We start from the raw sequence: 13,766 nt of genomic DNA, 5'->3' as shown, positions 1-13,766 counted from the left end.
GTCCCGTGACCGTGATGAGCACTGTGTTTCTCTGTGCACGGGCGGTGCAGGGGACACCTCTCCCAGCCCTAGTTCTCCCGAAGACATTTGGGATGTTTAGCAGAGAGCCCTGGGGACCCTCTCCCACCACAGCACCCGTGTCACCAACCTCTTGGGACAGGAAAATAAGTGCCCTGGAGGGACCTTTTCAAATCCCTGAGAATATCCATCACTTGTCCCTGTGATTCTCTCCATAATGGCCCAGGGACAATTGAGCACGTAGATTTAATACAAACAAATAGCCGATGGCCCACACCTGCGCGCGGTACGTTTTATACAAGTTGAAGAAACGGATCTAGAGATGCACAGCACTTCCGGGCACCCAGATGCCGGCCCTGCCCTTGCATGTGACGTAGGACCCGAGAGGGGGCTCGTCTCGGAAGGTGCAAGGTGGGCGTGTTACACACAGTTTGCCGGCTCCCGTGACGCTGGCTCAGGGCCTGATGTGTGTGGGACACGGTCCCACACGAGCTCCTGAGCGGGCCTGCTGTGGCACCACGACACGTGGCTTTTATTTTCCTGGTTAAGTGAGTGTTTTCGATGTTGTAATTTAAAAATTAAGTCTCAGGTGTCGCAATGCAGCACCTACAGTGTCTTAGAGACCGCAGCGTGGAGACAGGGTCCTCTAAAAACTGAAGCGCATCAATGCCTCCTCACTCATCTGCGTGCTGAGATGTCTGCGGGCGCCCGCGGTGCCGCAGGAGAGAGCCAGGTGCCCCTGCCCGGCTTGTCTCAGGGAGGGCTAGGAGCTGGGAAATGGAGTAAAAGAGGGATTTAAAATGAACATTTGATCATGTTAATTTGCTGCCGTGGATTAAAATAAACAATTTTTAAGAATCATTTTACCCATTCAAGAAAAACATTCAATCATCCAGTTGAACAATTTGGGCAAAAATAATTGCCTTTCTTCTGTGTCTGTGAGCACACAGCTCGGAAATAAACTCATCCGAACTACACTCATCAGTTACAGGCTGTGACACGTCGTTTTCTACACGGTGACAGGCACGCATGAAGTGCGAAGGGAAAATCTAAATTTAATTCAGCAATGGAGTTCTACTGGCGTGTGTACATCTTCCAAAAGCAGACGAGTCAATAGGAAGAGAGATTTCTAAACATCCCATTAAATGATTACTTAGTATCTTCAGGTAGCTGAGGTCCTGACTACTCTATTTTTATTTTTATTTCTGAGTCCAGGCATGAACACCACCTGCCACTGGTTTCTTCTCTGTAACGCGATGAAGACCCCCGGTGGCTCCCCGGCAGCGCCCCACTTCCTGGGAGTGAGGGAGAAACCCACCTGTGTTTGCAAATGCAGTTGCTGAGCGAGCTAGGGGTTGGCTTTCCTCTCTGACCATACAGCCAGATGGAGCTGCCCCAGGACGGGGCCGACGGGCAAGAGCCGCTCAGAGAGTGCCTCCTCCCTCGGGCAAACCAGCACCAGCTTAAACTTTTGAGTGGCCTGGTTCCTTCCGCCGTCTAACGTGGATGGGGCTGCGCGCACAGCACGTTTCAGGCAGATTGCTGTGAAAACCGCATTGAACTGGACATCAAGGTGCTGAAAGCACATTTGCTCAGATGAGTTAGTTCTTCCCTGTGAGAGCTGAGCAGAGGGGCCTGGCTGAGGTGGGACCTTCCTGGGATAGCTGGGACCTTCCCTGTGGGTCTGGGACTTTCCCATGTATCTGGGACCTTCCCCGGGTATCTGGGATCAAATTGAAATCACTGGCACCCCTCTGGAGGGAATAGCTCACTACCCTGAGTCAAAAGCATTGATGGGCAGGCAAGTGGGAAGAGGCTGGAGCTGCGGCTCAGTGTGTAGAGGGGACACTGTGCCCAAACTCATGGATCTGTCCCCATCACAAGCAGAAGCCCGAGACTGCACCATCCAACAGCATAGCCACCAGTCACGTTTCAATGACCCACACTTCCAAAATAGCCATGTAGCTACACTGCAATTAAAAACCAGTTTCTCTGCTTGACAGTTGCTGCAGCCGACGTGACGATAGGGATGGGCAGCTCGTCAGCATTCTAGACCTAATTTGACCTCTGTATAGGTCCTCTCCCCCCGTCTGACCCCGTCGTGACAGGAAGACCAACGAGCCGACCAGCAGACTTGCCTCTGGGGCTGCAGGGGGCTGGGTTAGCGAATCTCCTGAGGCAGAATTTGGAGAAACACACTTTCCTCAACTGCGACCAGCTAATATGATTGAGGTGCATAAACCGCTGCCCCGCCCCCACTAGTTCGGGATGCGCAGTGATCTCAACTGTGAATGATACATCGTTACTTTAAACACACGCTTGATTACCCACCTACACCTGGGAGGCTGGACAGCGTTTCTGAATTCGGTCCTTGGAAGTCATTTGCAAGCCAGAAAGGAAATTTAAAAATTAGCCTTCCACTGTATAAAGCACAAATATGTAATCAAGACAAAATATATTTCCAACGCAGGCATCGAGTTCTATTTGAATGTAACAGCGACACTTAAATCCATTGCACTCTCTTAATTAGGACTTCAAAGATAACTGCATAAAAGGAATTACAGTAATCAAGTGCACGAATGTCTAAACGAGAGCCTGGCTATGGGAGAAACCCAACTTTGAAGGCAAAAGATGCAGCGTGAAAGATGAAAGCTATTTTGACACTTTAATTAATGTCAGTCTCAGAACACAAGCGTGAGTGAAACAGGACACAGAAATCGCCCCCCATGGGCAAGCACATGGTGATTTCCCTGAAGTCACAAGAAATTACGTGGGCCGCCCACGCTCTGGGGCTGCGTTGATGGATTAGCAGCAAAGACATCAATTTCAAGTATGTTAATTAGCAAGGAATTGTAGCGCAGCCGGCACTTAACATCTTGTAGACAGAGCGAGGTGATGGCCGCTGCTTCCCAGCCTGAGACAGCTCCTGTCTTCATTTTACACACTAAGGAAATCACGGCAGAGCCTGGGCATTCTGCAGGAAGCTGAGCGGACCAACTCTCAGTGACGTGAAGACTCACGAGAGTCCCTGAGTGGGCCGTTCTGAGGCCCAGGCGGTAACGAGGGGTGACGCTGCCTGGGGGCCACGATGATGAGGTAACTGCCACTGGGGGATGGCACGCGAGGCGGTGTGGCTCCCTCCCAAGCCCCGGGACAGTTTCATTCCCGGTCTCGGCACATGGGAAGCTTTAAACTTAGACCAAGAACATCTTTGAAAACTTTTTTTCCGGTGGAAACGTGGACAGCCCAGTGGCAGTGACACACCTGGGTGGCCATCGGGGGACTTCGATTACTCTGCTCTTGGAGAAGCTGCGAACCGCACCGGAGGGGCACTTGTCACGCGACTTTGCCAGTGAAGCAAGCGTTCGGTTTCCTATGAACCACCTGACGATGCACCAAGTCTGTTACAGTCGGATCGGAACCACGTTTTTACGGCCACAGTTTGGGGAGGGGCAGTGTGTCGTTGTGTGATGAAGTCATCGATTTCCACACCTGCGCACAGCAGGTGGGGGCGGGGGGGGGGTAGCTGTCGACTGAGTTAATACATGGAGAGGTGCCACCGTCTCTTCATTCAAGGAAGAAAGAAGTTAGTAAAATAACCCAGCAGTGGCTGCTGGCAAAGGGCGCGAACCCCACATAACTTCTGACTTACTCCCTGTCACGGATGCCTAGTGAGCCCTGCCTACATCTTGGCTGTGTCTCCCACAGAGTCCGACAAGAAAGGGGGACAGCCCCCCAGCCTGTGATATGGATGGCACAGGCGTGCTCTCAGGTGACCGTAACAGGAAGGAAAACGCAGTCCTCGGTCCCCCAAAACAAGGACCAGGCACACAGACCTGCCTCCTGTGCGTGAGTCCAGCCAGCGAGCGCTCAGGACTAACGTCAGCTGAGCCCGGATGCCCAGAGCCTGCTGCATGCTGCATCCACGTGCCCCATCGGCCCGGGCTGGCTGAGCACCGGCATTGCCTCGCCTCATGTGGCCAGGGAGCTGGCGGCCATGCGGGCAGTGAGGCCGGCTGGGACAGCCCCGCCTGGACGTGGGGAGACCATTGTGGCTGTACCCTGAGGAGGCACGGGGCCTCAGGAGCCCAGCAACCTTCTGCAAAAGGGGCCTGATCACCACTTCCCAACAAAACTCCGACCCAGCGCAAGGAACACAGGGTCTGCAAACGAGAAGCCCCTGGACCCCGGTTGTGCCCTCGTCAGTGACCAGTGTCTGCTCCAGATCCCTGCAGGGAATGCCGGCAGCCCTCAGCACCTCCAGGCTGCCTTGTCCCGAGGCCAAGGGAGGCTGGCAAATCTCCATGACTCACGCTGCAGCACAGCCCTGGGCTGAGACCTGGGAGGGGGAAAGATGGCTTGAGCCCAAAGTGGCAATTACTGTCCTCTTCAGAAATGGCTCACGCACAGGGGTGCCAGCCGACACCCACTCAGTGTTAAAAATACTCTGAGCCCAATGGCTGGAGAGCGCCTGCTGCCAACTTCAAGAGGAAGCAGAAACCCTACAAGCCACCCCAGGGGACCAGTTCAGGAGTTCCCGCACCCCTGGGGGTTCTCTGCCCCCTGGGACATAGGGTGGGGGCAGGGCGCTGCCGATGCAACAGGAAATGCTCCGTCCTCGACTCCTCTGATGGGGAGAAACCCTCCCAGCAGGGCAGCCGTCTGCAAGCCGCTAGCCGTTCGAGGGAGTCTCGTTTCCATTCATTCACTGTCTTCACTAAAAAGTCAGCAAGTCCTTCCTGAGCGTCCACTCCCTGCCAGGCCCTATTCCAGGCAGGTCCTGGAGCTTCCGCTCTGGGGGAGCGGGGGTAGGGGAGCAGGAACCACATCAGCACTAAGTGCCCACCAGGCTCGAAGAGGACAGACGCACTGGGCTCCAGACAAACTCCAAGTGCAGCTCTGCTCAAGTGCTTTGAAAACCACTGTGCAGCCCGCTCCTCTGCCCGAACCTCGGGTCCAGCGTGACAGGCAGTTAGCCCCACTTAAAAAACCACACACACATCTCTAGACCCACCTGTTGATGAGTGGAGAACCTGGGGAAAAGCCAGCTCTCAGGAGGAAGGAGACGGCATGACCAGGCAAGTGAAGCTGGCAGCTTAGGGGCTGCTGGCCTCCCAGTAGTGGCTGTTCTGGAGATGCTTCTGATGCAAAGTGTAGAGGCCAACACATCTGCCTAGAGGGGTCAGGGCACCTCGCCAAGGGTGTCCCTTCCTCTTCTTCCTAACTCGATCTTGACGAGCATGTTCCTGGATGGCCCCACGTGGGTTGCGGTCGTCGGCAGCACCTCCTGGTTTCAGGTCTGTACACTGAGCGGTGGGTGAGGACTGAGCCATGTGCAGCCCAGGCTCCTGGGCAGCAGTGGGACCAGCTGGGGAGCCACTTTCAAGAGGAATGGACATCCCGCCTACCAAGCACTGGGGCCCCGAGGCCACCCTGCAGCCCATCTCTCTGAGGGCGAGGCCGAGGCCTGGCAGGGCAGGTGAAGGGCTGGGCTGATGGCAGGCACGGGAGGTGGGGTCCATGGCGCCGGACCTCTGCGGAAAACACTCACACACTCACCCGCCCACGGAGCCTGCACGCCTTCGCTTGCTTCCTTAACCATCGGCTACTCAGGTTGTAGGAGGTAAGTGGCCAATTTGATGGTTTGCTTATTGTAAGTTAGACAGTTATTTCCTGGCGTAACTGATCCCAGCTGCCATGTACAATGGTGACACTGTAGATTCTCCTGCCTGGGTCTCCTATGAGGTCCCTGTCCCCTCCCCTCGAACTCCCATTTCGGATGAGAAACTTCTGCAGGACCAGCTGTGAGGGGCGGGAACCCCGGCCTATGTGTCAGGGATCTGAGGTTCCACTTTCCAGTCCATGTGATGGTCTACCTGGACAAGGTCCACCACACAACGACAGAGACACTCGAAACCCCAGGGCTGGGGTACGTGGGCGGGTGGGTCCTGCTGAGGGAGGGGCACGAAGCACTCAGAAACAGGTGCTTTTGGAGGAGAAAGCAGGCTGTCCACTCGGGGGAATCTTTCTGAGCGCATCTGTTCTGGCCCGAGCAGCTCCAGCTGAACGGGGAGTTCTCACGTGAACGCAGCCCTCTCAGTCTGAAAGCCCCAGCAGGTGTGTTCTTCGTCCTACGTTTTAACCTTGGAAATCGCCACCGGAAGCTGGCAACTCCTCTCCCTTCTTTACAACGTGGTCTGGTGTCTCCTGTCCCGGTCCCCACGCTGTCCCCCAGCAGCTCTTGGGGCCCCCGCCTCCAGCGTCCCTCTTCTCGCTTGGGCAGCTTCCTGTGTGGTTTCTCTCGGGGGTCCTGATGGCCGAGACCGAGGGTCCGGGGGAGCAGACACAGCAGTGGCTGATTCTTTGATTGTAGTTGAAGGAAATAACAGGCAATTAAAATGACACAGGCTACGTTTCACATTCTAGATACCAAGGCTGTGTGTCTGACTTGGTCTAAAATGCAAGTCTGCATGCGCAGGAGAACCACCGGGTCAGACCAGTACGGAGGCCTTTTTCTGCCTTCAGACCTGAGGAGGCAGAGGTCGTCTGGAAAATTTTCCTCGGAACCTCAGACTTGGGGGCTGGAGGCCTTGGACACCGTGGTCCAGCTCCTTTCAGGACAGAGGGCTGCTCAGGGGTCCTCAGTGTCTTCTGAGAAGAGCAGGGACATCTTAAGTGCCCGGATGTTCTCCAGATGTTTGGGACCGACTGAGGCACGGGGTCGCCATTTTCTGGTTCCTGGAACCACAGCGCAGACTGAGGCTGCCCTGCAGACCAGGCCCAGGACTCTGGCAGCCCCATTCTGATGAGGCGTCAGAATCGGAAGGGGACCAGTCGTCAGGGGACAAAAAGCTCTGGCCCCACAGGTAGGGGCTTCTCAGGAGACACCCGAATCTGGTCTCGTGTCATTGCACGAACCTGACTTTATTACAAGGCTTGGCTTAGCATGCCCAGGACAGCGATGGGTCCCCAGCCTCTGTCTGTCTGAGGCTGTATCAGCACTTGACGGCGTCCTTCATCCATCCGTTCCTGCACTCACGTGTACTCCCTGAAATCCTGCTACAGTAGACTCAGGGATGCCCGAATCCCTGGTACCTGGGACTCTGCCACCTTTGTGGCAAAAGGCCGTTCGCACATGTGAGCGAAGGTCAGGGCCTTCATGTGGGAAAGTCGCTCGGAGCCATGTGGGGGGCCCTACGCTGTCACCAGGGACCTGAGCAAACAGGGCTGGGGGCTCGGAGTCAGCACCTAGGACTCGGGACCAGGTGTGGGTCCTGCACCGGCAGCCTCGGCTTACCCTGGAAACCAGAAATGATGACGTTCCCTCGACAGACAAGTCACTCAGACAGGAAACAACAAGATGGACATAACTTCACGGCTGTCCCCCCCACCCCACCCAGGGCCCTGCGGGGGTTTTCCTTGGTTTTAATGACTTCTGCAATCGGTCGTGACTTCTGCTCAGAAAGTTTCTGACCCAGAGAAAAATCATTATAATCTAATTTTCTAGCGGTTTCCTCTGTGGTATCACTGACGCTCCCCCCCTTGAAAAATCGGGTGGCACGCATACTCAGACAAGGGACTCTGATGGGTAAATCATTCTCCGGACGAGAAAGAGCCCATGTGTGAAATGAGAGGGAGATGTTTTCAAAGCCACTTCATTTAAAGACGGCACACTGGTCAATACGTAGCGTTTTTCCTGATGAAAGGGACAGTGGGGTGCCGGTCACGCAGCTGAGCAGTGATTCCAGGCCCGGCCAAGTCCCAGCAGACTCAGGGAAAGAGGCTGAGGTAGCCGGGTCCCTGGGAGCTTCAGGGCCTGGGTGGCAGCGTCGGCCTGTGGGCGTTCGAAATACGCACTGAACGCACACTTCTAGCTTCTTGACACACCGCCCACGCATGTGTTTTTATATCTAACGCTTGCTAGACGAATATTGAAATTACATATTTGCATTTCATACAAGGCGAGGTGACCTAGCAACACTGACTTAGTTCTCAGGCACACAGAAACACTGAAAGAAATCCCATTTTTCAAAATAATCACTGGGGATGTGTTTTTTGAAAACAACTTCATTGGAATTATTTTCAAGAGGTAGTTTTAGAACCGTGAAGGAAATTGATCTGTCAAATTAACCTTTCTCTCCCCAGGCCTCCAGACCGACAAAGGATGGCTAGTAAATGTCCGTTTTAGTATCCTATCTCCTGAGTATTTTGACACAAAATGACTGAACTCCCACCCAGCCCCCGCCACAGGAGGCTCTGGCTCCAATCAGAAGCTCAGCCCCACTGACAGACAGGCGGTGACATCACCTGGGATGCGATGGTCTTCTCCGTCCTGGTGTCTGCCCGCTCTTCCAGATGGGGCTGTCATCTCTGTGGAGTTTCTCATGCTCTTGTGGACCAGACTGGGGTTGCTGCCTGTCATCTCCACCCCACTCGGGAGGACGTGTCGTAAATACTTACTTCGCGGGGACGGGACGGGGGTTGGTGACTCACCTGCTGCTGCGCTGCTTCCCTCCTCAGCGGCTTCCATTCCTTCTCTTCCCCGACTCTCAGCCCACCCCCCAGGCGTCTGGAGGAAATCTGGACTCAATAACTGGCCCAAGACCCGCTAGGAACTTCGGAGAGAGGCATCTTTTGTAAAGTGTTGGGCGCACACGTCCAGGGACGACAGAAGCACCCTTGGCAAAGCAGGGTGGCCGTGAATCAGTCTCATTCTCCTTTTCGATTGCTTCTTGCAGCGTCTCCATGAGGTCTGTTTCATTTTGATTCCCCTACGGTGGCAGCTCTGGAAGGATCCGGCCATGTCCGACGAGGTAATGTTGCCCCGGCGCATTTCTGGAGACCGTGCCAACGCTCAGTCGCCCCTCGCTCTTCACAGACCCCCAACCAGCGCTGGCGAGCGCATCAGTAAGGGTCTCGCGAGGGCTTCTCACCCAGTGGTTGAAAAGACCATCACTCCCGAGTTTCTAATTTGCTCACTTTGCGCCTTCCTCCCCACAAAGGGCACAAGAGGGGGTCCAGGCCTTTGCCAAGGGGGAAGGAGCAGAAGAAATGGGGCAGCTCAGAGGCCAGCAGAAGCTGGGCCCCACACCCAGGGCCCCCGATGGCACGGGGACAGCAAGCGCAGCCCTGCAGACACCACCGGGATGGCCGTCCGCAACCCCCGCCCCCCCCCACGGTGCTGCAGAGCAGGGCTCCCTGCCACCAAGGCCCTGCAGCACCGCATAGGGACCAGGAAACCTCCGTCAGTGACAAGAACAGAGAAGGCACACCCAGGACCTCGGCCTCTTTGGAAACCAGCTGTTAGTCCTGCCTAAGGAGGCAGGCTCAGCCCCTCGTTCTGTGGGACACCCCGGAAATGGGAACAGGCCAGGACCTGGAAGGAGGCACGGTCCCGGCTGCTCCACCACCTCTGGGCTGCCCTTGATTCTTCCTCTCGAAGCGCCGGCCAGTGTGGGCTTTCCCAGGGGCGCGAGTTCTGCAGTTTGTAATTCCGGGCGACCTCCTCCAGTTCTTGCTAACGCCTTCAGTGGGCAATCAACACACCCCAATCCTGCTACGGGGCCACACTGTCCTGGGACCCTGCTGTGTCCCTTTCCCCACTCTGGTTCCCGATGCCAGAAACCGCAAACACAGCCTTCCCTGTGCTTCTCAGGACGGCCCTCAATTCTCTGACCCTTCGCCACAGCGCCCCGGTCTCCTACCCAGGCCACCTCGCTCCCCGGTGTGGCCGGCCCCTGAGCGGCTTGGCCATGTGTTACCGCCCGCTCTGTGCTCTGCCCTATCCGCGTCCCCGGGCCAGGGGCATCCGTCATGCCGCATAAATAAGTGCAGAGCAGAGAGACGCCAGGCAGTGCCATTCAGCAGAGGTGGTAAATTTTCAGGGGGCGGTTTCCACAAATGCTGAGGGAAATGGTGACATTGAATCTGCCGCCCAAAGACATGCCAAGGATTTACACCCACCATCAGCCTGCCAGCAGCAGTGAATCACGTTTATGGGTCTGCTCCCCGCGCACGTGGATTCGGCCGGACGCTGCCCGGGAGGTACCAGGGCGTCTCTGCACATCGGCTGCTTTGCCGCAGCCTATTCCGCTTCAACACTTAAAAAGCAATCACCTTCCAACTGCCGCTTTCCCCATACAAAACCTGACAGAAGTCAGACGGGATTGTTTTTAAAAACCTGGCCATCACGGGCTTTGCTCTAAGAGAAATAAAGGTCGCCCGCGAAAGAACGTTTCTAAACACCACTGCCAACGTGCCAAGTGTGATGGGGAAGGTCACCAAACCCCTGGAGCGCAGTTTGCCTGCGGTGAAGGCGTGTGGCTCCTTCCGGGGTGGGGGGGGGCCACATGCACCTGCATAGTTCCACCAGCAGCCTGGGGCGGGGAAGGGGGGGCGAGGGGGGGCCGCACTCTCACCTGCCGTGGGCCTGATGGTGGAGGTGACGGGGCAGGGCGTCAGCACGGGGAGGCACTCGTCGTCCTGGGAGTAGCCGGCCTGGATGGCCCGGAGGTAGCTGTGGCTCCGCGTCCGGAAGCACCCGGGCAGGTCCAGGGCATCCATGGCCTGAGATTCGACTTCCCCGAAGACGGACTCACACACCGACTCAAACTGCCCATTGACCTCAGCCTCGCTCATCTGCAACAGGCAGCCGTGCCGGTGGTGAGAGGTCAGCCGGGCTCTCCCACCACGGCATGACCATGTGCCCACAAGCCGGACCCACCCCTGATTCACGTGGCCACATGCGCTCCGCAGCCAGTTTGACATCAGCGTGGGGACCTGCTGAGCCTGGGACACAGCTTGTGAGGTGTTTCTGACAGGACAGCAACGGACAGTTCCAAGGTGTCCCTGACATTCCGAGGGCCCTCAGGCAAAGCTCAAAGGGAGGCAGCCCCCTGCAACCACGCTCTGCGTTTGAAAGTCTGGCCCTGCACCTGGTGCAAAGGGCCTGTTCAACGTGTGAAGGACTTCAGCTGCCTCTCCCCGTCGCCACGGAGACTAACCTCCCATTTGTCAATAAGCTCGTCCCCATGATAGCCGGGCAGGTGTCTGTCTGCACCCGACCATTGGCCTCACCTAATTCTTTTTTTTTTCTTTTCTTTCTCATCTGCAGCCTGGGATTTCAGCATACTTACCTTATTTGATAGTTTTCCAGGTAAAGGAATTACGTTCGAGTCTATGGTTTAATTTCCAGGTATGGAGTTGCCTGGGAACCTAAAAGTTCCCACAGTATTTTAAGCAGGGATCCCAGCTGGGACTGCAGAGGGATCCCGCGCACGGACGGGCTGGCCCGTCTGCTTGGGTGTGGGCGGGTGGGGATGGATGCCCCTGGGTGGGAGGACACTTCTCCCGAGAACTCCAGCTAGCAGTACTTGTGTGTCTCCCGTGCGCCCCATCAGGAAGTTTGAAGTGGGAATCCAGTGCAGGGAACTATGGGATGAGTGTGAGGTGGGAGAAAGGACAAGGGTTGAAGGATGAAAAGTGGACCCTGGGCCGTGACACGCAGCCACTTACAGGCCTGAGGACAAGGTGCCCAGGGCTCCAACCCCATCTGCCATGGGACAGGCGAGGGCTCTGAGCCTCATTGCCACGCTCAGTCCCAGCGTAGCCCGGGAGGGAAGGCGCTGGGGATGGTGACTGACCTCAGCCTCTGGGAACCGGCTGTTGTCACTCGGCTGTTGACCAGACCAGGCAAAGATCAGAGGGTCAGCGGGCCTACTGCTGTAAAACACACTTCGGGGACGTGGAGAATGTGGGCACTGCCCCAGCTAACGAGACTCGGCCACCTCTGCAGCCACACAGACACTGAGCCGTGAGTCAGGTGTTCGAGGAAACCCCACTGTGTGCTGGAGCACACTAGGGCTCATCATCCTGAGAACAGCGATGACGCTGGGTGCTGCCCCACCGAGCCAGTGCCCTGAGAAAGGCCCCGACAGAGAAGGGCTGAGTGCTCTGGACAAAGGACCAGCCGCGTCCAGGCCGGGCAGCAGCCTCTGGCTTGTGTGCCGGTGGGTCCAGAACAGGGATGGCTTTACGGGGGGTTTCTCACGACACTGCTCCACAGGGGTCGCCCTGTCCCCGTGAGACGGCGCATGGGCCGAGATGGCAATGTCACAGGCCGACGGGCTGGGGCGCAGGGACCTCAGCAGGTCTCTGACCAGGGCCTGCTCAGCGGCTCCTCCCCAGTGACGGGGAGAAAGCGTTCTGTGTAAGCCTGAAAAACCCATGAGCTCAAGCGCTACTTTTTAAAGACAGTTAAAGTCACTAAGCACTGTGTTTAATTAAAACCTTGGAAATCCAGTTTTATGCGTCCTACGGCCAGGGGCGAGGTCCTGATTCTTCCCAGCTGGCTCCTCCCCTCGGTCCGCCCTGCCCGAGGGCCTGCCTAGCACACGGTCGTTCCCGTGGGGCCCTGGTGCTCTGGGAGCCTTGGCGTGTGTGGGACTCTTCACAGGGAAGGCAATGCCAGCCAATCAGCCAGCGGGGGAGCGGGTCAGAGGACAGCAAGGTGACAGCCACGGTCACGGACGTGGGGACCATGGAATGCCAATGCTCCCAGGCTTGTCATCAGTGAGAGGCAACCACGTGTCTGCCCTGGCCCCTCCCTGGACCTGAAGCCTCTGACTGCACCCCCCAGCCCAGGACAACTTCTGGAGGGACATGGCTCTACAGACTCAACCCGGGGGACACGGGAGGAAAGGAGCCCCCACCTGGCTCACACAGCTGGCCTGGCTCAGCGTGCTGACCGCTCTCATGTAGCTCTGGTTCCGGGAGCGAAACTTTGGGGAGCTGTAGTTGGCGGTGGGGTCCAGGCTGTGGCCACCAGGCCCGTCGCTGGCCGCCTGCAGGTAGCTCTGGCTGCAAGGACAGAAACGAGGGAGAGACGTTCTGTGAGCAGCACCCGAGGGGCAGGGGGCACATGACTGTGAGAGCCGCCGCCGAGGGGCTGCTTCGAGATTTCCAGCCCCGGTTTGTCTGTTGGCAAATACTTGGCCTCCTGTAACTGGTCCCAGAGTTCACATTTACAAATGTGAATCTCATTGACAGTAACGGGGAGGCCGTTTGTGGAACTGCTTTGGATCCTGGTATTTCATGGACAGGCAGGACATTAGGATCACCTCCACATTTTTAGGAAAGTGCTGAAGAAGAACCAGGCTCCTGAGCCAAAGCCAGAACCCTATGGACGTCTCGTAAAAACCAGGAGAGTTTCGGCAACTCTACCGACTCAGAAAAATAACAGAACAAATACAAGGCCTCCAGTCTTAACCCGGGCGGAGTTGCCCCAGTTAGGCAGTTTGGGTGGACGAGGGGCACCCTGGGAAATTAAATCCACTTGAATGTCAGCATCATTGCCCCTCCCACACTCCCTTCACAATCAATGTTTTCTCTGGCTTCCCTTCCTGGGATTCGACTGGGGAAGCACAAGGGTGTTTCCCCAGAAAATCCGATGTACGGAGCAAAGCAGGGGCTGCGCTGGGCTGCGGGCGCAGTGCTCCACGCAAGGACATAACTTGGAACAGCAGACAAACCCAACCCCCGACCCCGTCACCTCAGAAGACCAGCAGAGATCTCATGCAGGTCAGAGGACAGAGAAGCAGGAGACACACCACTCTTACACAAGTGTGTGAGTCCACACACTAAGTGTGTAAATCCACACCCAGGGGTGTCTCTCCATTTTCGTCAAGGAGACCCGACGCGAATGGCAGGCTGAGCGCCGCTGCGTTCCTGGAGGTGGAATATGCTACCCA

The 13,766-nt window shown here is 56.6% G+C and overlaps 1 protein-coding gene across 1 annotated transcript in view; it reads right to left on the bottom strand.

Annotated features, from left to right (window-relative positions):
- DLGAP2 (DLG associated protein 2) overlaps positions 1-13,766 on the bottom strand; it is a 171,623-nt gene that overhangs the window by 22,854 nt on the left and 135,003 nt on the right. Inside the window, exons 7-8 of the mRNA XM_024578712.3 lie at positions 12,729-12,876; positions 10,437-10,656 (exon numbers count right to left, since the gene is read on the bottom strand). Of these exons, the coding sequence (XP_024434480.2) occupies positions 10,437-10,656; positions 12,729-12,876 (368 nt within the window). The remainder of the gene's footprint in view (positions 1-10,436; positions 10,657-12,728; positions 12,877-13,766) is intronic.

This window comes from Desmodus rotundus, chromosome 13 (assembly GCF_022682495.2).
Source record: "Desmodus rotundus isolate HL8 chromosome 13, HLdesRot8A.1, whole genome shotgun sequence".
NCBI lineage: Eukaryota > Metazoa > Chordata > Mammalia > Chiroptera > Phyllostomidae > Desmodus > Desmodus rotundus.
Note: the sequence above shows the minus strand (reverse complement) of the source record. Positions and strands in the feature narration are given on the sequence as shown.